We start from the raw sequence: 24419 nt of genomic DNA, 5'->3' as shown, positions 1-24419 counted from the left end.
GTGAAGACCAAGTGAGATCATCAAGTGATGAGGTGCCACACAGCTCCAAGCACAGAAGGACTAGAGGGTTAGGGAAGGATTAGCGTGGCGTGGGATTGCTAATCAGGCAGTGCTCTCAGGAAGACATGGACTGTGTCAGGTCTTACAGGGGACAGGTGTGGATCAGGAGAGAGGAGACTGAAGGCCAGAGCAGTGTGGGAGGGGATGAAAGAGGAAGAATTAGCCAGGTGTATGAAGGACAGCCAGGAGCCCCACCTGCTGGGGTAGAGGATCCTCATCTCTTGCCTGGTCCATTGTAGTAGACTCCTTAGTGGTCTCTCTACTCCAGTCTTGCAGACCCAGCTCCACCTTCCTGCTCCCCATCCCCCATTCATCCTCATAGCCATGTGTAAAGATCTGGGTGAGAGGTTTTCTAGGAAGAGAGAGTAAACCTTAGGATGGGAAAGAACTTTGCACATTCGAGGAACTGAAGGAATGCCAGATTGGTCAGCAGGGATGCTAAAGAGAGTCGGGGAAGGCAGAAGAAAGGTGAGCAGGGCTCAGGTTATGGAACCTTATCAGCCTTGATAAGGAGTTTGGGGAGTGACCCGATCTGCTTTATAGTGTTAAGAGTTCACTGTGTCTGCCGTGTGGAGAGCCCTGGAATCTGGCTTCCCTCTGGGCACCATGTTGGCCTGAGTGAGACCGGGCTCCTCAGTCAACTCTGCCCAGCAGAGTGATCATGGCCTCTGCTCTTTCAGGTTTGACTGGTGTTCACCCCTCCTTCCTATACCCTCCTCAGGCCAGAAAGGGCAGTGCCTCTGCTAGGCTGGCCCCAGTGTTTGGCGTGCCTGTCCATGGTCTGAGCCTATAATTTGGTGGGTTGGCTGGTTACAAAAATAAAAAGTGTGACCTATAACTAAAGCTGAGTGGATTCAGTAAAGAGGGAGCTTTTAATTTGCAGGGGTCCTGGGCTGTATTTAACTGGAGGAGAAATGTGTCTCCTCCCTAAGCACTGCTCCATTTTCTCCCTTGAGTACCTGCTCTGCAGTGAGTTAGGGTTTTTGGGCCTGGGGGTGAGCTTTAGGGAGATATTTTGAAGGGAAGTTAGGATCCAACAACAGGTTTGATGGCGCTTCCTGGGAGGTTGGCATTATTCAGTCTTGCCTCTCATATAACCCACTTGGAGGGAAGTAGAGTTTTTAAATGTTTGATTGAGTGATCACTCATTTATTCATTCAACACAAATGTATTGAGTGTTTACTCTGTGTTTTAGACATTAGGGATCCCACAGTGAACAAAAGAGACAAAGGGACTTGCCCCACAGAGTTCACGTTTTTGTTGGGGACAACAATAAACACATATACAGGTCTGTCATAGAATGTTGAGTAGGGATAAGTGCCATGAAGAAAAAGAAGGTAAAGGGGTGGAGAGTAAGAGGGGCACTATTTTAATGAAGTGGCAGTTTGAGGGGTTGAAGTACAGGAGAAAAGTGAAATAGTGAAGACAACTTTCTGTGGACTCTGGACCCCAGCTCCCGAGAGTCCCTCAGGACAGGGGCTCTCTGAGCAGGGCAGGGTTAGGTCCGTGCTCATCGGGGGGCCTGGCTGGTTCCTAGCCCAGGTGGGCCCAGTCAGAGCCTGTGGTTGCCTCTTCCCGGCTCCACTTGTCAGAACTGTCTGCAGGGCTGGGCAGGGTGCTGATTAACTGTAAATAGATACTTGTCTTTCCAGGGCTCCTCAAGCCTGATCCTCTCAAGATTTCCTGAAGTCACCGTGTGTTCTTGGCTAGAGGAGGACTAAGAAGTCTGGCCTGGGAAGCTGCAAGGAGTGCAGGGGTTCCTTCTGCCTGTGACTGCTGCTCACCAGGCCTTTTTCAGGGGCTTTGGGGCTCAATGGATTTGGATTTGAATCCCGCCTCTGCCATTTATTAGTTCTGTGACCTTGGGCCAGTGCTGTAACTTTCTCAAGCCTCTGTTTTCTTTATCTGTATAATCAGGATAAGAATACTTGACTTCTAGGGATTTGGTGAGGATTAAATAACATATATAAAGGATCCAGGGCAGTGTCTGGCATAGTGGGTGCTCAATAAATTTTAAGTTGAAATATTCTAAGACCACTAACCTCTTAAAGTCAGGGGTCTGGTATTAAGGAGTCCAGCGAAAATATTCAAGAAATATGGATTATTATTGATGGGTAAGAGACTGGTTCTGTGTACCTCAAAGTTGTAAAATCACTAAATTGCACACCACATATTAGTCACCTTGCTTTCCTACTCCATGTTGGCCTTGTCATGACCTCTGCATGGGCCTTAGGATCTCCAGGAACTAACGTAGCCCTTGGCCTATCCTTTAGCACATTTTGTCTCTAGTACAGCCATGGAAGGATCGGCCTTTAAGAGTCTTCTGGACTGGGGAACTTACCAAGGCCAGAATAGGCAACATAGGGCTACTGAGGTCCAGACCTCTGCTCCTGGGACTGTATTGAACTCTGGGGTGGTGGTGGCCACTGTTATGTGGGTTCATTTGCAGATTGAAGGGATCACAGACTCCCTTCCCCTCAAAACCAGCCTCAGAGTGAGGCCCAGACAATGTTCTAGAATTGATGGACGAAAGATAGCTAAGTGGGAAAGAGCATCTTAGTTTGAACCTTCTGTGTCCAGAGTATGCTTGGGCCCCTTACTTTGGACAGACTTCTTGTTAATGGTTGTGGTTATTTTGTTTTTACTTGCCGCTCAGCAGAATCAGCCTCACACAAACACTCATTATCCTCAGGCCCTTGGCAGTCAGGGCACTTGGTGAGTCCCTTGTAAAGTGCTCACGTCTACAGATTATTTTCTGATGCATCTGGCATGATTTCCAGATTGATAGTGCAATAGCAACTATCAATTGCTCCCTTTGGGCTTGGCTAATTACTACTGGCATCGTATGTAAGGAATTAAGAATCTCTTATGCTTTTACAGGGCAGCAGGGCCTGGTGAGCTCCCAAAGCGTTTATCTGTCATTTCCCCAGAATACCCTTGTTAAAAGTTGTGAGCAAAACCTCAGGAATTGAAGGGTAACCAGCCAGACAGTATTGGGTGGCATTTGGCTTCTCAGTTGATTCTCTCTAAGAATTGTAAAGAAACCATCTAGTACTTGTTGCCTACAGATGCCTGTAGGGAAATGTCAAATGGTGTCATAATGTTGTAAAAGCACTACTAGCTGCTTCTGTCTTGGAGGTGAGAGAGCAAAGAGGTTATTCCAGCCTTATCCTATGGCGAGGTGAAAATTTACTCAGGACTCTGGAGGGCCTCTGGAGGCTGCGAACTGAGAATGGCGCAGGTGTCATCTTCCTCGCCTGGAGACAAGGAAGGGAGAGGAATGCAATACCAGCCCTCAGAGACTCCCGAGTGCAGCATGGTGTTCATTCGCTCAGCAAGCACTTATTGAGCACTTAGGATTGTGTTAAGTGCCAGAGAAATAAAGATGACTGAGACAGTGTCTGCCCCTAGGAGTTCAGTCTGGAGGGGAAGACAAACACATTAAACGTCTAATCGCAGTCTTCAGCTTGGGAAGCACAATGGTGTAGACATGCAGGAGCATCTGGGGAGCACAGGGAAGGGCTTGGGGAATACTGCTTGTAGGAGGAAATCTCTGCTGCCTAAAGGGATAATTAGGAGTTGGAGAAAAGTGTGGAAGAGAAAGCAGGTAGAGTGGCGGCATCAGGGTGAGACAGAATGATGTATTCAGAGAATCCTCCCGCAGCTGCTCGGGGCTCTTGGAGTGTAAGGTGTAAGGCAGACAGTGGTGGCGGGGTGGGGATGGCTAGAGTAGTAAGGAGGGCTGTGAATGCCATGCGGATGGACCATACACCATGCTTTTTGTTGGAGAGTGGCATGGTCAGATTTTGAGGTGTGAGTGGGTCAGTGTGGCAGCCATGGGAGGGGAATCAGAATTGGAGGTGGGCAGCCGAGTTGGGAGGCCTTGTAGTGTGGTGATGATGCTGGGAGCCTGAACCAGAGCTGGTTTGCATGGTGGAGATGATAGGACAGACTCAATAAATAGTTTAAAAGATTAAATTTGGGGACTCAATGATGGATTAGATTTGACATTGGAAAGGTAGAGATAAGGGAAAAGGGAGGAATTCAGGATGACACCCAGATTTCTAGTTTGAGATAGAAATGCATATTTGAGAGTCATTGGTGTCTACGGGTCAAATAAAATTTGGGGCCAAAACATTCTCATGCCTCTCTCTCTATTCCCACAGACAGCACAGCCCTTCAGGGACAGGGAGGGACAACTCCTGAGACTTATGCAAGGTCACAAGGAGAGAAACAGTTGTTGAGAAGAGTAGTTAGCTGAGGGGGCTGAAAACAGAGATTTGTGGTAGATCAAACCTCAGGTTTGCAGACGGCGGGTTTAACCTGCAGAAGTTGGGAGACAACGGGGAGGTGAGGGACTTGAGATAAGGCGGAACACGAAAAACAACTTTCTTTGCAAAATCTCATCCCAAAGGTTAGAGGAAGTGTCCCAGATCACTCAGCAGAGCTTAGTCAGTGCCTCAATTCTGTCCCCCCAGATTCTGGTCCCAGCTTTCCTGTGAATCCTCTGGGTGGCTGTTGGTGTTTGCAGTCTTACCTTTCGGAGGGGCGTGTGTGCAACTGCTCTAACCTAGAGAATTAATAAGCGTATAAATAAATATATTTAACCTATACTCTTCAGCTACATGTATATACTCTCTCTTTTATGCATTTTAAAGTACTGTGAAATTATATTTTATGTATGTGCTTAGAAGCTGTCTTTGAGTCACCTGCAACTCCTTGGAGTAGCTCCTCCCAGTTACCATTTATAAAGCCCTTCTCCTGGGCCCGGCACCGTGCAAACCCCTTTTCATTCTTTCGCCCCTTCACTTAATTCTTATAGGAGGTAGAGATTATGATTCACATTTTATAGATGAAGAAACTGAGATTCAGAGAAGGCTGGTAACTTTCCCACTGTCTCATGAAAAGTACCAGGATTCAAACCTAGGTCCTCTCTGTTCCAAAGCCCATGCTGTTATTTATAGCTCTCTGAATGTTTAAAATGCCGTTCAGGTATGAGGGAATTGTCACCTTGTGGTGTCCAAGAGGGGAGTTCCCTTGTCTTTTTGCTCTGCACGGTGTCCCTCTTACTCTGAGACAGAAGCCTTGAACTTCAGGTGTTCGGCACACATACCTCGTTCAGCTAGTTTCACCCAGTCTTGCTGGACAGGGAGGCACCATTTAATGATCAACCAAAGCCAGTCAGACAAATACAGGTGGACCTTCCCAAGTTAGAAATGGAGATTTGATTTCTTTGTAAGGAGATGGCAGGGTATGGTGGAAAAAGCCATGCCCTGGCAAAAGTTCTATTGGAGGCCACATATCTGGGTTTGAATCTGGGTTCTGCCACTTTCTGTATGACTTTGAGCCAGTTGGTCTCAGATTCTTAATTCTCTCACCAGTTAAACAGGCATAATACCACTTACCTCCACTGGTTATTAAGAACAGTAAGTGAGATTTTGTGAGAAAAGTGCCTGGCATATAAGAGACACTCAGTAATGTTTTCCTCCCCATCTGTGGCCCTGAGTGAATATGGCACCTAGGACACCAGACATTGAGAGAAGCAGACAAGATTTAGGGTCTCTCTGGGGTGGGAACTCTCAGAAGGCTACTTCCAAAGAGGTGTTTTTCTAGCTGGACAATCAAATGAGATGTAAAAAAGCTGGGGCATTCAAAGATGGGGTAGGGTGTGGGCAGTTATAACCTCTGTGTCGAGCTCTGGCCTTAAAGTCATGAGGAGGGACAATGTTGGGAGGGTGGCTTGTGGATCAAGAGCAGACTGGGGTCTTTACGATTCCTCGCCAAAGAGGAGAGGAGCACTGAGGCACTGAGGTGGACCTCCATTTGAGAGCAATTGAAAAAGCAAGGAGAGACGAAGGACTTGTAGTGCCTCTCCCCAGCTGACATGACTGGTGACAGATGTGAGCCCATGCTGGGGCATAAAGCAGGAGTCATGCCCCTCCCACATGTAGTCTGGATGTAGGAAGGGACTCATTAAGTTTTATGTTTTGATAATAAGCTCCTGGGTTTATGAGACTCCTAGAAAGCCCAAGCCGGGCCCCCAGCTGGTACACTGGGTGAGATGGAGTGCTGCCCCCAGCCGGCCTCTGCCATCCACACAGGCAGCTCACAGCACCTATTAAGCTTTTTCTGTGTGTCAGACATCCTTCTCTAGGAACAGGTGTGGTCAAGGAAAGTCTATGCCCTCACAAAGCTTACAGTCTAGTTCAGGAAATAATACAGAATGTGAGTAGTAATATGAGCGTGCAGTAATTTTTTTCGTGAAATCTTATAATTAAAAGATCTAGCATAGTGCTTGGCCCAGGGTAGACGTTTATAAGCCATAGTTTTCCCTTTTTTGGTAAATATACAAGAGTTATCGCAAGGCAAAGTAGGACTTCCAGTTGGCACAGTGTATGATGCCTAGAAGACGCTAGTATTGAAGGAATGATTGAATATAATTGTGGATGGGAAGCAAGGGCAGGAAGCCCCACAGAAGTTCAGGGGAAGGAGTGTGCAGAGTTTGGAGGGGGCTTCATGAGGAGCATTGATCGTATTGATCCTGAAGGATGCATGCAGTTTGAAAAGGTTCAGAGAAGGGCTAAAACAATTGGTTGTCTCAGAAGAGGCATTGTATGGGAATACAAACTCAGGGTCAGACCTGGATTCAAATCTCAGCTCTATCGCCTACTGGCTGTGTGACCCTGGGTAAGTTCCACGGCCTGCCTTTCGAAGCCTTTGTTTCCTCACCTGTAAAATAAGAATGATGTTAGTCCCAACTTCATAGGGTTCTTGTGAGAATTAAATGAGATAATTGTATAAAGTTCTTCCTTTTTTTTTTTTAATATTTATTTATTTTGGGGCTGCATCAGGTCTTAGTTGTGGCATGTCGGATCTTTTGTTGCGGCACGTGGGCTCTTGATGGCAGTGCAAGGGCTTCTCTCTAGCTGTGGCACGCAACCTCATTAGTTGTGGCGTGAGGGCTCGCTAGTTGTGACACGAGGGCTCAGTAGCCCCGCTCAGCATGTGGGATCTCAGTTCCCTGACCAGGGATCGAACTAGCGTCCCCTGCATTGCAAGACGGATTCTTAACCACTGGACCACCAGGGATGTCCCTCATATAGAGTTCTTATCAAAGTTTTGTCAATAAATGTTAGCTTTTGTCATTATTTTATCATTTTAATAGTAGTATCATTATTATCCTACTCATGCCCACCTACTTACCTTAGTTCCCTAGACCTTGTGTCATCTGGCTGTTCCCTGCCTGCTGTAATTTCCTCATATATACTTTTATTCCATTATTGTAAATCAGGGACTCCCAGACTTTTTATGGTGTTTTGTGTGTCTGTGTACTTGAAATTGCTATGTCCTTGCCTAGCATATCACCATCTTCCCCTGCTTCATTGCTTTTCCTGCCTTCCTCCGGCTTGATGTTTTAAGACTAAATCCTATAGCATTTCTTCCAGGAAGCCTTACTCGACTCTTCTGTCTATTAGATTTTGCGTCCTTGGGATCCTACAGTGCCATGTGCACCTGTTTCACAGCTGTGCTGTATGCACTCATCCGTGGTTTGCTTGTCTACCTTGCCCTCTGGATATAAACTTCCTGAATGTAAGGATCCTGTCGTATTTATTTTTATATCCCCAGCTCCTAGCTTAATGATTGACATATTGTTACTTTCCAGCTAATTGTTGAATAAGAAATCCAAACCCCATCCCCCCAAAAAAACCATAGCTAGCTTTATGTGTAACGTTTACTACCTACTTCTGACTTAAATGTTTTACATATATTAACTTTAATCATCATAGCAACCCTATGAAGTAAGTATTATTTCTACCTCCATTTTATAGATGAGGAAACTGAGCCTCATAGAGATTAAGTAAGTCTCCCAAGGCCACACTAGTAAGTGGTGGAACCAAGATTCATACCAGGGCAGTGTGGCTCCTCATTCTGTGCTTTAAGCACTCTGTGAGATTTGTGATAGGATATTTATTGAACACCCAAGAAAAGGTGAAGAGACATTAGCTATAAATTACAACTCCATGAACATATTTTAAAGGCGTTAGTAAATGTGTGGAGACGCTATTAGGGGGCGAGTGTAGACCTTACCAGTCTCACTTATGAAAGATTTGCTAGAGAAGGTGGGATTGGATGTTGTGAATTGGATGTGGGGCATGGCTGGCAATTGGGAAGGAGATGATCTCTGAGGATAATGTAGAGTGGAAATCTTAGGGGCAGGAAAAAGAGGAGTATATGTATGGGGAAATTCAATTTGCCCAAAATTTATTGAGCACCTACTACAGTGATAAACAAGCTGGTGATGATGGTCCCTGTGCTCAGGAGCTTGTGGTCTAGCGGGCTTTAAGAAGATGAGTCTGGTTAGAAGATGAGTCAGGGGAGTGTCTTAGATTTATAGCGTGAACTGAAGGACAGAGTTGAAACTCAGAATGAGAAGTGGGAGTTTGCTGAGGGAGAAGCAGCCTTAAGGAAAGTGATTTGGGCTGTAGCACATAAGGCAGATTATAGGAGAGGGACCAGAAATAGCAAGGACAATTGTAAGAATTTGGATAATCCCCTCCAGAAATAACCAGGGACTGAACCAGGGACTTGGTGATGGGAGAGGTAGTAGCAGGATCAATCAGTTATTTATTAAGCACCTGCACATGATTCAAAGAAGGATAAGGCATGACCCTTACCCTCCAGGAGTTCATGTTCTAGTTGTAAATAAAGGAAATACACACATGAAAAGACACTATATGACTTCATTCAATTTGTGTTAAGATCCATGGTATCAGTGACCAGCTATTTTTTTCCTCTTTGCTTCACTCATCTGGATTTCATTTCCAAGGTCACCTCATGGTCCAGAATAGCTGCTGAAGTTCCAGCCATTACCTCTGCATTCCAACCAGCTGGAAGGAGGAAGGAGAAAAGGGTATACTCCCTCCCTTTAATGATACTTCTCAGAAGTTGTGCACACTACTTCTACTTGCATCCCACATGGTCACATAGCCACACCTGAATGCTACAGAAGATGAGAAATATATTAATTCTTTTAATTTTTTAAATTTATTTTTTAAGTTCAAGTATAGTTGATTTACAATGTTGTGTTAATTTCTGCTGTACAGCAAAGTGACTCACTTATACACATATATACATTCTTTTTTATATTATTTTCCATTATGGTTTATCCCAGGATATTGAATATAGTTCCCTGTGCTATACAGTAGGACCTTGTTGTTTATAGAAATATATTAATTCTGAGTTGCTAAGTGCTCAGCTGAACATTGGAGGTTCATTAATAAGAAAGGTGAGAAGAGATTGGGGATAACAAGCAGGTCTCTGCCACATCATTCTTCACATATGATTATGCTTTGGAGCTCAGAAGAGAAACTGAGCTGTTTTGGGTAGTCACAGAGTTGGTTTTTGAGTCAGGTAGTAATAGGTAGGGATTCAGAAGATTGGGGAAACGTCAGTTAAAAGCAAATCCTATGGCAAGAGCGGCTGTTCCAAGAGAGAGTCCAGGAGAGAATGAGCTGGTCAGAGATGCTGGGGCCAACCCAGGGAGAATCTTACCTGTGAAGCTCTTTCTTATTTAAGATTCTAAGAACAGTAGGCCAAGGAGTTTAGGTTTTCTTGTGTAAATGGTAAGGAGTCAGAGAAGATTTCTTTTTTTTTTTTTTTTTAATCTCTTTTTTTTAAAAAAATTTATTTATTTATTTATTTATTTATTTATTTGTGGCTGTGTTGGGTCTTCGTTTCTGTGCGAGGGCTTTCTCTAGTTGCGGTGAGCGGGGGCCACTCTTCATCGCGGTGCGCAGGCCTCTCACTATCGCGGCCTCTCTTGTTGCGAAGCACAGGCTCCAGACGCGCAGGCTCAGTAATTGTGGCTCACGGGCCCAGTTGCTCCGCGGCATGTGGGATCTTCCCAGACCAGGGCTCGAACCCGTGTCCCCTGCATTGGCAGGCAGATTCTCAACCACTGCACCACCAGGGAAGCCCAGAGAGAAGATTTCTGAACTGAAAAGAAACATGATTTATCTTATGTGCTAGGAAGTTTAGAAATTTCATCCACATGCAGTTTGGAAGTAGGGATGCCAGCTAGAAGGTTATCCCAGAAGGTCAGGAGTGAACAACAACAAGGGCCTATCCGATGGTGGCAGTGAGAATGGAAGGGAAGGGAAGGTATGGATGAGAGACCCTGTGAAGGACACACCCTGGGTCCTAGTGGTAATGGGCTGTGGTCTGAGGAGAGAGAAGAGGATGCCTTTTGTAGGATGTTACCCCAGAAATGTTGTGTCCTCTGTGAGGTAGCGCTGCCTATTAGGGCTCCCCTGGCGGGAGGGCAGAATGTCATGAAGAGAAGGGTCGACTTTGGTTGGCTACCGGGATAATGTGAGGCTCTGCCCCAAGACTCCTTAGCTTTGGAAAGCCAGCTGCCCCCAGCAGAATAGTTTCCATTCTGCGTAACTGGGGACTGTGTGGGTCTGGCTAACCGCGAGGAGGGGCTGAGGAGCCAGCAGATAGATCAAGTTGCTGTGGCAGTGACTTTTCAAGCTGGGGCTTGGGGCCCCTAGCTAACAAAAGTTCTTCTATCTGAGGCTGTGTGCTTCTTGATTGAGTAGGCCAGAAAGGTGTCCTTAGGGCCAGGTTACCTGCCAAGGTTACCTGATGTCAGGTGTGAGGCCGACAGTGTGGCAGAGGGTAGAGCTGGGGGGCTTTGCTGGCCCTGGGGACATGGCCAACTTCCTGTGCCTGCTCAGGATCCGACGCAGGAGTGTTCCAGGGTGAAGAAGAGGCCTCGGGGGGTATAGTTGTATTTGGATAAAGCCACCTCTTTGATTGATGCTGGCCTTCTAGGACCTCTCCTTTACCCGACTTCCCTGGTGTGAGTTGCAGAGCTCAGCCTGAGACATCTGGCGAATCCATCTCTTTTTCCTCCAGGCTGCTCAGGGACTTGGCCCGTAACTGCTCAACAAGTCATTTCTGGTTATAGAGTCATCAGTGACCACAGAAGCACGTTCTCCAGACAGGGCTCTGAAAGCTGGTTTTTCCCTGGCAACTTGTCCCCAAAGTGATAGCTTCAAGTAAACAAAACCAGAAAGCCAGACCTAAGCCATTACAGACACTTAAGTCAAGGAGCACCCACTTTTCTGATGTCTTTTGTCATAAGGTACCCTAGCAATTTTCCCATAAGTCTAGTAGGGTAGCTTAGGCCTTGAGGAAACCGTGCGTGTGGCTAGAGCTGTGTCACACCCATGAGCCCCTGTGCATGGGTCTGCAGATGGCGGGAGGTGAGGAGGGAGGGGGAGCTGCACCATTGAGGCTGTGGGGTTTGGTAGCACCAGGGCAGGAAGCCTCGAGTCCAGGGAGGTGACTGCTGCCGTCCACCCCTTCCTGTTCTTGAAGTGTTCATCCCACTCCGTCACGGGCAGGGCTACCTCTTCCTCCAGCCAAGTGTCATGAACTGTTCTTGTGATTTCCTTTCTGCTGCAGGATACAGTTCTTCTCCCAGAGCCTTTCCCAGTTGGCTCAGGCTCATTCCAGACTCTGTCTCAAGTTATCTTCTCCAAACCTGAGCTCTGAAAAGAAGGATGGGAGGGAGGCAGGTGAGGAGAGCTGTCCTGAGCTTCGTCTCCCAGGTTGGCAGCAAAGCCAGGCTTGGGCTCGGTCTGTGGGAGCTGCAGTGAGACCTGGCCACCGACCTGGTCTGCTTCCTCCCCTGCACTACTCCCGCCAGTCACGGGGCTGGGGGAAGGTGTGGGTGTTTGCAGGGACTGCTGTGTTTCCCATGTCTGGACCTTCTTAATTTTAGTTCTTAGACCTTTGATCAAACTCTCTGATTTTTTTGGTTTCCTTTTGCCAGGATTGTACTTCTGGGGGGCAATTAAGAGGAGCTGTGCTGAAACAACGAGATAAACAAACAGTGACGCAGAGGCGGCAGCAGCGTAAGCAACAGGCTGGGCCTGCCGTCTGGGCCGGCTGGGTGGAGGAGGACTCCCGCCCTGCACACTGGCCAGCTGGCTTGTGTTAAAGCGCTGGCTGAAAATAACTCTCATTGTCTGGGAGCTGCTACTGCGCAGGGCTGGCAGGTCTGGCTGTGGCCGCCAAGGGGGCCGAGGCAGCAGGGGCTGGTACCTCCCACCTCCTTGGGCTCTTGCCCTTTGGGAGCAGTGCCCAGCTGGCCACAGCTGCGTCTACTGCCCACCAGGAGAGACACGTGGAGAGTAGGCCGGGCCACTCCTAACACTCTGTCCTTTTGGTGGCTGGACATGGCCCTTTGTGCCCAGTGTTGCCTGTTTCGCCATTGACTTGGGGGCAAGAGATGTGAGGGGATCCTGGCAGGAACACAGGGCGGGAACGCAGGGCTCCAGCTGCTCCTACAGCAGTCTCCTGGACTCCCAAAGCTGGGACCTCACCGCATTCTCCTCTGCCATCTGTATAATGGGCTGATCTGTGGATGCCCGAGAGGCTTTGCTGGCCGCTGTGACCCGGAGCTGGGGCTCAGCAGCATGTAGTGCCCGGGACAGTGCCTCATTTCATCTCTGGGGAAGTTCTGGACTCAGCTTCCCAGGGCTCCCCACCCCCATGGGCTGAGCCTGGCGGCTGGGGCTACCACACTGGGGAGAAGTGGCCAGCCGTAGGGGACTTTGTGGGGAGGTGGTTCTGAGAGGGAAAACATCAAGAAAACCACCAACTCACATTCTGTATTTGCTCAAAATAGACAGCCCTTTTCTGCCTTCCCTTCAAGCCTCCAGAATCCCCCTCACAGGAAAGGTTCAGACATCTCTCTCCCTCTCCTCAGAGGAGCTATGCCATTTTTGTCTCTATTCCTGAGATTTATCATGATTGACTGGGACCAATAGAAGCAGCTGGGAATTTTGGGTGGTTCTTATTTCTGTTTGTTGGGTTTTCCCCAGGCCTGGCCCAAGGAGACTGACAGAGGCAGGGGTGAGTCCCAGCACAGGAGCCACAGCTTTGAAGGAAACTCCAACCCTACCGGCATTTCCCTTCCCCTGCAGTGGGAAGGAAACGAGGAGGGGCCAACTGACCGGGGGTGCAGAGCAGGAAAGGGAAAGGAACCTCTGCGACCAGAGCCACCTCCCTCCTCCTCTGCTTCTCTGGGGCCAACAGGGGTCCGGTGGGGAGTAAGGAAGCCTTGCTGGGGGGACTGGGCCCTTTTGCTCCCACAGAGCCCAGGAAGGGGTTGGTCCCTGAGCAGGGCACTCTGCCTGGCCTCAAACTGGCAGTAAACCAGAGCGGCCTTGCCGGAGAAGCATCAGATCCACCCCTTTCTGCTTCTTCCTGTTGTAGGTTTTTATTATTAGACTTCTGGCTGGTTCCCTCTGATTTAGGAATCAGTCCCGGAGTTGCTTTCAGTCTGAGTTCCTCTTCCCCCTCTCTTCCCATCTCCCTGGGGTCTCCCCTTCCCTCCCCAAGGACGGTGGTATTTCATTGCCTCCTAGGCTTAGAGGAAACCAGAGAGGGATCAAAGGAGGAGTAAGGGATTGCTCTGTCCCCCGAGTGTGGAGAAGCAGTGCTGAAGGAGGAGGGACAGAGGCAGAGATAGAGGGACAAGCCAGGAGCAAGAGGGCAGGTCCTTGGGATGTCAGAACATTACTCAAGGTTTCTAGGAAGAGCGGGGAGGGAACTGTGTGTTCCAGACACATACGGACCCAAAGTATTTATCATTTAATCCTCATAAAACCCTGTGAAGTCGTGAGATTGTCTCCATCTTATGGATGAGATCACTAGGTTCTGTGACTCTGAAGAGCCCAAAGTTGATCTTGGGCTCTCTGATTCCTCCTTCAGTGCCCCCTGCTCCGAGACAGCTGAACCACCTTTCTGTTCAGCAAGGATCTCAGAGAGGAGTTAGCAAGAACTCAGCCCAGCTTCTGCCTCAAGAGAGTCTGAGGTCTCTGCGGAACCACGGCAGGAAAATGTCAAGGAAACAAACCTCTGACCGAGACCAGAAGGAACCGTGTCAGATTTGCTCCCTGGCTGTCCCCGGAACTCAGGAAGCTGCCCTTCCTCAGGACGTTGAGCCCTGCTGCCCTCACGCACGTTTTCTGGTGGAGGCAGAAGCCCCGATGCCCTGGTCTGGCAGGTGGAGAACTGCCAGGCCCTGGTCCTGCCCCCTAGCCAGTGGCTCCCACCCCCCAGTCAGTGATGGACTTCTTGTGAGTGTTGGAGGCTGGGAATTCCCCCACCCACCTCCTTCCCCATCACACTTCGGCCCCAAAGGAGCAGAGAAGACCACCATCACTATCCAGAAAGTGCCACCGAGAACTCTGGACTGGAGGATGTGGGCCTGTGGTCGGAGCTGATTCATGCTTCTGCCACCCATTTCCATACACTGGTGTCCCTCTCTCCTGGGCATCTAAAGTTTGGCCAGGTCCCTGAGGTTCCTCCTCCATGCTCTTAGGCTAGGGTTCCCAAAGGTGGTGACTCTGCTTCGTCTTTGAAGCCATGGGGGGACGTTTTCTCACCAGTTCACCTGGTGGGGAAGTGTGAGGCCACAGCAGCTGACAGTGGGTGGCTGAGGGAGGAAGTTGGTGTAGATGGGATGTGATGTCTGCCACAGTAGCGACAAGCTCCCGCCCCCGGCCCAGTCGCGTTCTTCCAAGGGAGACAGACAACTGTTTTCTATCTTCACGGCACAGACTTGGGAGAAAGGAGCAGATGACAGTGAAGTCATCTCAGGACGCACACAGAGCCAGAACCAGGCCTGGTCTCACTTGGGCTCAGCTGGCAGCAGCCTGGCCCTGGTTAGGTGGGAGAACTTGCTCTGGGCCACCTTTGATCTTTGGGTCCCTGTTCTGTTGTGGCCTCCTGCTCCTGTCCTGTTATCCACAGAGACATGCTGAGATTGGCCCTTAGCAAAGTAATTCCAGAGAGAACATCTGGGGTTGTATTTGCCCGTCCGGCCATCCCTGCTACATCGTCAGTCGGGAGGATTCGGTTAGCCCCTCCTGCCTGCGGAAGCTCAGGCAGGTTAACAGGGCAGCAGAAACCATGGGGAGAGGTGTGAAGTGGTGGTCTCTTCCCCTTCTTTTCTTCTCTTAACCTCTTCTGTATTCCTAAGTTCTTCCACTTCTAAACACTGAGCAGAGATGCCAACACTACTTCCTTTTTTGAACCATAGTGACCCTGTTTCCAGCAAGGAGCTGGGCCCAGAGCTCAGAACCGGGACATCTTAACCATAGGTTTACCCTCAACTTACTCTCCACTCAGTGCCTGTCACAGGGTTAGACATTATTGGGGGTTGGAGATCGTATGAATAGACACAGTCCTTTAGGAGCTAGATGAGCATACAACTGGCTTAATAGTATGTATGTAAATAAATGCATAATAAATAGATACATGTAACAGAAATAAATGATGTTTAAGGATTTTCTTTTAGTTTCTTAGAAAATGGAGGCCCCACTCCCAGGATACTCCTGCTGCTTTTGGAATAATGCAGGGCCTGTGTGACTCCTTGGGATCCCGGGCGCGCATGATTCATGTTCCCAGGGATGAGGATGTCAAGGAGTGGGCAGAGGTAAACCAAGTGGTCACGCTTCGTTTACCCGGGAGTTAAGAGCTGAACTTGGAGCAGTAGGTAAAGGAGAGAAAGATGAGAGGAAGACCTTCCAGGTGGCCTGAGTGTGCTGGGGGAAGAGGCCGGATTTGTGGGCAGTCACGTGGGTCCTCAGACAGCTCTGATACTTCAGGTAGGAGATCATATCTGATTCAGGAGTTGGGGGTGGGGTGCAGGTGAGTGATCTGCCTTTGGAGGCAAGGGCTGTGACCTGCCACCAAGGCAGCCGCCCGACTGGCTAGAAGAGGGCCTTGGCTGGACGGGGGTAAAAAGGGGAAGGTAGGGCTGCTGGTCTGGGTGGAGCTCGCCCATGGATGCCTTGGCTTTTACTCACTTACACTCGTATTCATTTATTCACTCAGCAAACAGTAGTGAACAAAATAAAATGACTCCTGGTCTGTCCTGTACTCTAGGTTAGAGTGTCTCAACGAGGGGTTGGGACACTTTACTGTGTCTTAAGTAATTGGGAGTTGTGTCATAAGTAATTGATACTAATAATTAAAGTCCTGAAATTTTGTAAATTATTTCCTTAAAAATTTGAGCAGTTACCTTTATGTTAATGTTCTACTCATTCACTTGTATCCTGATATGAGGGAAAGGGGTAGACTTGTGGCATCTGCACAGGCTGTGGGTGGCTCAGGATTCACTCGTGGGCATACGTGGTGCAGGAAGCCCACTCAGCTCTCAGACCGTGGGGGAAAATCGATTGAAGGTTGTCAGTTTAGACTGGTAGCTTTCAAACTTTTTTGCCCGGTCCCGTGTTAAGAAACACATCTTACAGTGTGATCTGTGTGTGTGTGTGTGTGTGTGTGTGTGTGTGTGTGTATGTGTATACATAACATATAAAAAGAAACAAAACTTCATGAAACTTATTTTATTTATCTATTTTTGGCTGTGTTGGGTCTTCGTTGCTGCACGTGGGGCTTTTCTCTGGTTGCGGTGAGCGGGGGCTACTCTTTGTTGCAGTGCACGGGCTTCTCATTGTGGTGGCTTCTCTTGGAGCATGCATGGGCTTCTAGGCGCGTGAGCTTCAGTAGTTGCAGCACTCGGGCTCAGTAGTTGCAGTACACAGGCCCTAGAGCACACAGGCTTCAGTAGTTGTGGCTCGCAGGCTCAGTAGTTGTGGCTCGCAGGCTCTAGAGCACAGGCTCAGTAGTTGTGGTGCACGGGCTTAGTTGCTCCGCGGCATGTGGGATCTTCCTGGACCAGGGATCGAACCTGCGTCCCCTCCACTGGCAGGTGGATTCTTAACCACTGCGCCACCAGGGAAGTCCATGAAACATTATTTATACTTCCTACTTACAATGAATTCTGGTATCTTCAATTCTATTCTATTTTAATCTGTTCATTTTCTTTTTTAAAATATAATTTTTATTGGAGTATAGTTGATTTACAATATCATGTTAGTTTCAGGCGTACAGCAAAGTGAATCAGTTATAAATACACATATATCCACTCTTTTTTTTTTTTAATTCTTTTCCCATATAGGCCATTACAGAGTATTGAGTAGAGTTCCCTGTGCTATACAGCCAGTTCTTCTTTTTTTTTTTTTTTTTTTAATAAATGTATTTATTTATTTATTTATTTTTGGCTGTGTTGGGTCTTCGTTTCTGTGCGAGGGCTTTCTCTATTTGTGGCGAGCTGGGGCCACTCTTCATCGCGGTGCGCGGGCCTCTCACTGTCGCGGCCTCTCGTTGCGGAGCACGACTCCAGATGCGCAGGCTCAGTAGTTGTGGCTCACGGGCCCAGTTGGTCCGTGGCATGTGGGATCTTCCCAGACCAGGGTTCGAACCCGTGTCCCCTGCATTGGCAGGCAGACTCCCAACCACTGCGCCACCAGGGAAGCCCCACAGCCAGTTCTTACTAGTTATCTATTTTATGTATAGTAGTGTGTATATGTCAGTCCCAATCTCCCAGTTTATCCCTCCCCCCCACCCCCTGATAACCAATCTGTTCATTTTCATTTAAAATAAAATTACTCTTGACTAACTAAATTGATTCCTCGACCTGTGGTTTGGAAAACATTGCTCAACCAAGCTGAAGCAAATATGAAGGGGAAGCAGGAGGATGGTCATGCCTCTCTGAGCCTTCCTTGTCAGCCACAGAGTGTCAGGGTGAAGCCTGAGGGACCAGGCCTGAGGGAAGCCTGTCAGCCCTGTTGACTCAGGTTCTCTCCTCAGAGCTCCATGAACCTGCCTCCTGACAAAGCCCGGCTCCTGCGGCAGTATGACAACGAGAAGAAGTGGGATCTGATCTGTGACCAGGTACGGGGTTTGCGGTGGGTCCGGAAGTGGGGGTGGGTCTTGAGCTGGACGAGGCAGCAGGACCGTGGGCATTGACTGCAGCTCTGGGGTTCCTTGAGGAACCCTGGCCTGGGCGTAGCCTCAGTCCATGCTTACTTCCTGTTCCAAAACGCCTCTCCTAACAGAGACAGGGCTGGTAGGCCAATAGCTGCCACAAAGCATTGTCTTGATTTCTTCCCAGTGAGCAGCAGCCTCGAGGAGGTTTGTGTAGGTCTGAGGTATAGGGTCTGCTGTGGAGGAGTTTGGTGTTTTTCCCAGCAGAGCTTGTTTCTGCCTTTCCCCAGGGTGAGGGCTGTCCCTGGCTGGGAAATCCAAAGCACCATTTTTCTCTCACTCTGCTCCAGACCTGGCAAATAGCAGGATTTTCCCCATTATTTACAGGCCTCTAGGAATGAGAAGCCCCAGTCCTCTAGTCTCCTGTTCCCAAATCTCAGAACATGAGGATTGGAAGCTCTCCCTACATGAAAGTGTTTAGAGCCAGAAGAGAAAATAGAGATTATCACTTAGCTCAGAATCAAGAACTAATGCCCGCGGCCTTGCTCTTTCCCCTGCACACATTTGAAGATCACAAGTCATGAGTTTCTGAACTCAGACAGGCCTGTCTGCACTGCTGGAGAGTTGGCTTTTAGTTCCTTACCTCTTGGGAGGTATGGAAACACCTGGCACAGAGTGGAGGCAGTCTGTTTACCCAGCACTTTCTGATGGAGTTTTGTCATAAACATAATTTTTTTCAAGCCCTGAACAAAATCACAGTAGCTAACATTTATTGAGTACTTATTATGGACCAAGCACTTTATATATATACATATATATATATATATATACACACACACACACACACACACACACACACATATATATGTAGAAATATTTAATCCTCACAAAAACCCTCTGAGGAAGGCACTGTTACATTTTATAGAAGGAGAACCTGAGGCTCAGTAACTTGCCTTTCACTGGTAGGTGATGGAGTCAGGGCTCAGGCCGCCAACTCCATCTGTGCTAACTATTCCTCTGCTTCCCAAGTCATGCTGCTTGACCTAAGGTAGAATCATGCTTCAGAGAACCTAGTCCAGGTCGCTCCTTCTCCAGGGAAGGCCCATTTCCTTGAGTTCTGCATTAAGAGGAGTTGGTGAGCACGGTGAGCAGCTACCTGGGGTTTGGAGAACAGTAGCCCTTTGGTACTGAGTTTCTTTGATAATCTCTCAGTCTTTTCTAGGTCACATAATGTCAGCTCTTTCTCAAACCTTTCCTTTTTTTCTTTCATTTGTTTTTAGGTTCTGTTTCCTAACATTATATCATTCTCCTGGACCCTCTCCAGCCCCTAACTCTTCAGATATCTCTGTTGTGGAGGCCCTTACAGGACCAGAATGCTTGAGTTTTCCCTGAGTTTTCCCTTGGGTCAGATGAGGGGGTTGGGCCACAATGGGGAGCCTGTGCCCTGTGTGGAAGGGGACGGAGCAGTGATCTTGCTGAAAGCAGCCTGCAGCATTTGGGGTTGCTTGGATTGTTGGGGCCTGGGACCTGGGCAAGGAGCAGAAAGTGTGTTTGCACTCCTGAGCTGTGTTAACACAGCAAAACCAGTCCAGTCCCAAGTCTGGACTCAGGGCTGAGAAAGTTGGCTTCTACAAGGCCTAGCTCCCCTCCCCTTCGCCTTGCTAACCCCTGTCCATTAGCTGGCTAGGAAGTGAACAACATTTCCCAATCATGTCTTTATTTTGGGTGCTGTTTAGAGCTACGTAATCCCCGCATCTTCTTAGCAAGCAGCAGGCTCTTAAAATAATTTTTAATGTAGAAAAATATTTTAGGCTCAGGGAGTACTAATTGAAGGAGGAGAAGATGGCAACAGATGAGAAGTAGCTGAGGATAAGTCAAGAAGGGGAACCTATGGTTTGGGTGATGTTAAGGGCCAGGTGATAACTTTAGGCGTCGCCTCACATCAAACACTGTGAGTGCCCTACTTCCTCAACACCCCCCTCAGAACCTTGGGTGTCTGTGTACACACACGTGTTTCCCTTACAGGAACGATTCCAGGTGAAGAATCCTCCCCACACTTACATCCAGAAACTCCAGAGCTTCTTGGACCCCAGCGTAACTCGGAAGGTGAAGTGCGAGGCAGGGAGGCCCCGTTTTGCTGCCCTTTACAGTCCTGTGGGGTTTAGGGGCAGACCGTTTGACTTGGGTTGGGACTGCTTCTGAGCAATGGGAGTTGGGTTTCTGTGTTCTGAGGCCATGGCCCTGGAGTGGCTGGCTAGTAACAGAGGGCAGGACTCTAACTGCCCTCTTGTACGCCTTCCCTTTCCTTTCCTACCCCTTTTGCTTGTATTGTAAAGTTGGCTTGGGGACCTCCATCAGTGACAGAAAATTCCATGTTTACAGAAGTTCAGGAGAAGAGTGCAGGAGTCAACCAAAGTACTGAGAGAGCTGGAGATCTCACTTCGTACCAACCACATTGGGTGAGTCAGATTTGACCATCAGAGCCTTTTCACCTGGCCTCTTAGGACCTGGTGTCCACTGAGGATAGTTTGCCTGTTTCATCTCCCTGCCATGGGGCAGATTTGCCTCTTGAATGGCTTTTATTTCCCCAGAGAGCTTCAGACTGTTCCTTTTCTGGCTCTTCTCCCCCTCAGCTCTGCCAGCTGCCGACTGGATGCTGCTGGCAAGCTTGGGGCCTCTCCTGGGGTCCTCAGCCTGTGGCTTTGAGTGGAAGACATTCCCACAGCAGCTGAGACTGGAGTCTGCCTGTGGCCTGGGGCTGGGCCAGGGGAGGCCCAGAGAAGGCTGGGGATGGGGGAGTGTGCTGCATTGGGTAGCCGAGACCTAGTTCATGGACTGTTTGGTGCCCGGAAGATTATTTGCTTGATTATAAGACAATTTTAGTTCATGAGCAGAAGCAGCTTCCTGAAGTACCAGGGAAGATCTAAGGCAGTGGGGGCCAGGAGCTGAACACCTTCCGTATTCACTGACCAGGGTACTGCCAACCCATTGACTGGGCCCCTAGAAACTACATGAGTCTTTTTTGCCAGAGAAGTGGGGAACCGGGACCTGCTGAACAGACAGAGGGCTAATGCGTGAGATACAGTGAAAGACGGCTGTGGTCTCAGTTTTATAAAACCGTAACCAGCCAGAGTAAATATAGTGAAAGTGGGAGAGAGAGAGAGAGAGAGAGAGAGAGAGAGAGTGTGTGTGTGTGTGTGTGTGTGTGTGTGTGTGTGTATGTACACCAAGGACAGTGAGGGACACCTGATGGAGAACTGCAGGCAGGGCTACAGGCCTGACCGAGGGGCCTGGCATGGACATTGAGAGCTTACACAAGTGAGAAGTCGAGCCTGGGGTCGGGGTGGAGGTTTCTGGGCAGGTTCCAGCCCCAGGGTCCTGGGCTTTCTGAGAGCAGGGGTAGAAAGAGCAAAATGACATAATACGCCTTCCCCTCCTGTCCCCTCCCAGGGCTGAGGCTGCCTGGGGTTCTTATGGAGGCTACGTGTATGCAGCCAGCTGCCTCAGCAACAGTTGTAGGGGAAATGGCACAGGAAAGAACAGGAAAGGGACAGTTCCTGGCCTCAGTAGCTGTGCTTGATGGCCAGAGTTGGCTTTCACACCTCATCTGTGAACCAGACATTGAGAACTGACCTGTTTGGAAATGTGTAACTAAGCCTTCACCTTTATTTGGTGAAGCTCCTCAGAAGGAAAGGAAGAACTGCAGAAGCCTCATCAGCTACCCCACGTGAGAGAGCAAGAGTGACACAGATGGCAGCTCCAGACACCGTCTACCACCCTGCATTGCTCCACAGGGCCTTTACCCCTCCCCGCTCCCTTCTCTCTCAGGCCCTCCTGCCTTCCTTATTAAGTCCTGCTACGTGAGGATGGGTGTCTGCTTTTCTCAGGAGAGGGCCACAGAGCAGTGCGGGGCAGTCCCCTCTGCCTGCCCCTTCTACCTGGTGCCATCCGCCCTGGCCATTGGCCAGGAGCTGGGGCCAGAGCAGCATGGTTCCCAGGCCCGGGCCTCTTGGCAGTTGGCACACAAGCTAGAGGTCTGGACCTGGTCCTTGGTTCCCAGGAGCAGCTTAGTGTCTGGCATTTTAGGAGCTCCTGTCATCCGGACTGTGGCTTCTCTGGGAGAGTTATGTGGGAGGGCCCGGATCTGTCCCGGATTCTGGGGCAGGAAGAGTTTGTCAGGCTGTCAGGCTGGGGTGTGGGTGCTTCAGGGCAGTAGGAGCCCAGGGCAAGGTAGGGAGAGGAGGGTCTTGCTTCGGCAGCAGGCTGATCAGCCCCAGGCCTGCAGAGATGGGAGCTCGGGCCTGGAGTGGGCGGGCTGGGAAGTAGGATTCCAGAGCCTCTCCTGCTCCTCCTCTCCCTGGTTTGTATTGGTTTTGCGGCCTTGCCTAAGTGCCCTTTAACCTCTCCTCAAAGTGTCAAGATCCCGAAAATAGCAGTGTAGACTCAGACAGGAAATGAGAAGGGGGTGGGGAGCTGGAGCGCAGACAGACAGGAAACGGGAGGCCTGTCGGCCCCCAGAGAGGAAGCTAACTTCAGGCAGCTCCGGTGTCAGTCAGCCTCAGCCAGAGCCTGCTGCCAGATCTGAGCCGGGCCTGGTGCTCTGGCCCAGCCTCTCTCTGTAGCCCGGGGTGTGGCCATCAAACATGGCGCTGGTGTTCCAGCTGTGGGGGAGAAGCGGCCTTGCAGGGCTGTTTGGCGCAGCTGGCCTAGAAGGACACCTGGACGCTCAGAGGGAACAGAGCACAGGAGAGTCAGGGTTCATCCTGAGAGTTTTATGTCTCTCTGGGTCCTGTATATCTATAGGACGAGAATGAGCCTGTCCTGTAACAGTCCTGGGACTCGCTCCTGACTTTCCTTCCAGGGATGTCTGAGTTCAAAAGGCCTGAAGGCAGAAGGGTGAAAATGTCCACTGTCTTTAGGGTGCCTAGTTGTCTTCCCTCCTGCCTCCCTGGTTCACCCTCTTAGTGGCCAGAGCCATTCTGGGGTTACTTGAGTTCCTGACTGTCCCCGCATCCTTTTCCTATTCTGCCAGACTCACCCTGACAAAACACTGAAGTCCCACGTATCCCTCTGCTCACTACTTCCCAAAATACCTTTCCTTGGTGGAGAGCCTTTTGGCCCAATATGCCTCTGTTCCAGACTCTCTTTGACCCTCCCTGCCTGTCTTTTAACTGAGACTTCTGTCAAGTCGGGGACCTGCTGGCTTCTGTCAGAAACAGCTCTGCACAAGGGCTACAGTAAATGCTCTGTCTAACCCTCAATTCCTCCCAGGAACGTGGCATCAGGACGGTGCGTCCAGCCACGTGCTGGACACCAGAGACCTAGAAAATGATTGAGTGGGGCCCTGGCCCTTGAGGAGGGGGCTCCTGAAAGCTGGTTTGGCTAACATGGTGTTGGAAGGCCTGTACCTTTCCTCATCCCTGGCTCTCCCGCCTAGGGACGGTCCAGGCCGGTGACGTGACCATGGCTGGGTCTGCCACAGGCTTTGATCTTCAGAATTCTCCCAGCCTGGTGCTGAGTTCCAGAGGATCCAGGAGGGGGTGTCGTTTTGTCAGAGGCACCTTTTCCTCCTCCCCCTCAATCCACTTTAGCAGACCCCTCCACTATGTTTCCTTTATCTGTAGGTGGGTGCGGGAGTTTCTGAATGATGAAAACAAAGGCCTGGACGTGCTGGTGGATTACCTGTCATTTGCCCAATGTTCCGTCATGTGAGTACCACCTGGGACTAGGGTTGGGGAACGGTGAGGAAGGACATGGTCCCATTCTGCTTTGACGAGGAAGGGTGAGCTTGCAGTAGTGAAGGTGGGAATGGGAACCCCAGGCAGGAGGGGAGGACCCAGGCAGCAGCGTGGGAGTGGACAGGCGGCCAAGGGGCTGTCTGAGATCAGTGAAGAATGCCAGGTGACTGGAGTAGAAGGTGCATTTTGGGGAGCAGGAGGAGAGATGTGGAACGGGAGCTCAGAATCCGAGCCCAAAGGATCCAGCCTCCATGCTGGGAGCCGTCCAAGGAAATGTCCTGGCTTCTGGGAGAGATGCCCTGTGGGATTCGTTTGCTTTGGGAGAGCTAAGTCTTCAAGAAGCAACTTTGGGTCTCCAGTTGTGAGAGGGTTACTCCAGGTCACCCCAGGAGCAGTGAGCATGACCTTTGACGCAGACTGAAAGTGAAGCATTCAGTAACCTTTTTCAAGCAGGTGGGGGGTTTGGAGGCAGCTGGAAGTGAATTAGCGCAGAGGAGAAGGCAGTGTGGGGTAGTGGAAGGAACGAGGGCTTTCAAGTTAAGACAAAGCCCAAAGCTGGGTGTGGGTCTCTTCTGTCCTTTACTGTCTGTGTGACCTCAGGCAGGTTTGCTGAGGGCCTCTTATGTAAGAGGAGATCCATATTCCAGGGTTGCCATAAGGATTAGATGATAATGTGTGTAAAGCAGTTGTAGTATTTGGAACATAGTCTATACTGTGGTAGCTGCTTTTTATTTGTTAATTGTTATTTTTTAAGGTGTTGTTCCCTCC

General features: G+C 49.5%; 1 protein-coding gene across 3 annotated transcripts in view; it reads left to right on the top strand.

The window, feature by feature from the left end:
- Nucleotides 1–24419, top strand: part of FMNL3 (formin like 3) — a 55641-nt gene that overhangs the window by 16271 nt on the left and 14951 nt on the right. For all 3 annotated transcript variants that reach the window (XM_059935846.1, XM_059935845.1, XM_059935844.1), the window contains exons 2-5: nucleotides 17797–17880; nucleotides 19939–20019; nucleotides 20296–20372; nucleotides 23538–23621. In XM_059935846.1, the coding sequence (XP_059791829.1) occupies nucleotides 17797–17880; nucleotides 19939–20019; nucleotides 20296–20372; nucleotides 23538–23621 (326 nt within the window). The remainder of the gene's footprint in view (nucleotides 1–17796; nucleotides 17881–19938; nucleotides 20020–20295; nucleotides 20373–23537; nucleotides 23622–24419) is intronic.

Source organism: Balaenoptera ricei, chromosome 10 (assembly GCF_028023285.1).
Source record: "Balaenoptera ricei isolate mBalRic1 chromosome 10, mBalRic1.hap2, whole genome shotgun sequence".
Classification (NCBI taxonomy): Eukaryota; Metazoa; Chordata; class Mammalia; order Artiodactyla; family Balaenopteridae; genus Balaenoptera; species Balaenoptera ricei.
Note: the sequence above shows the minus strand (reverse complement) of the source record. Positions and strands in the feature narration are given on the sequence as shown.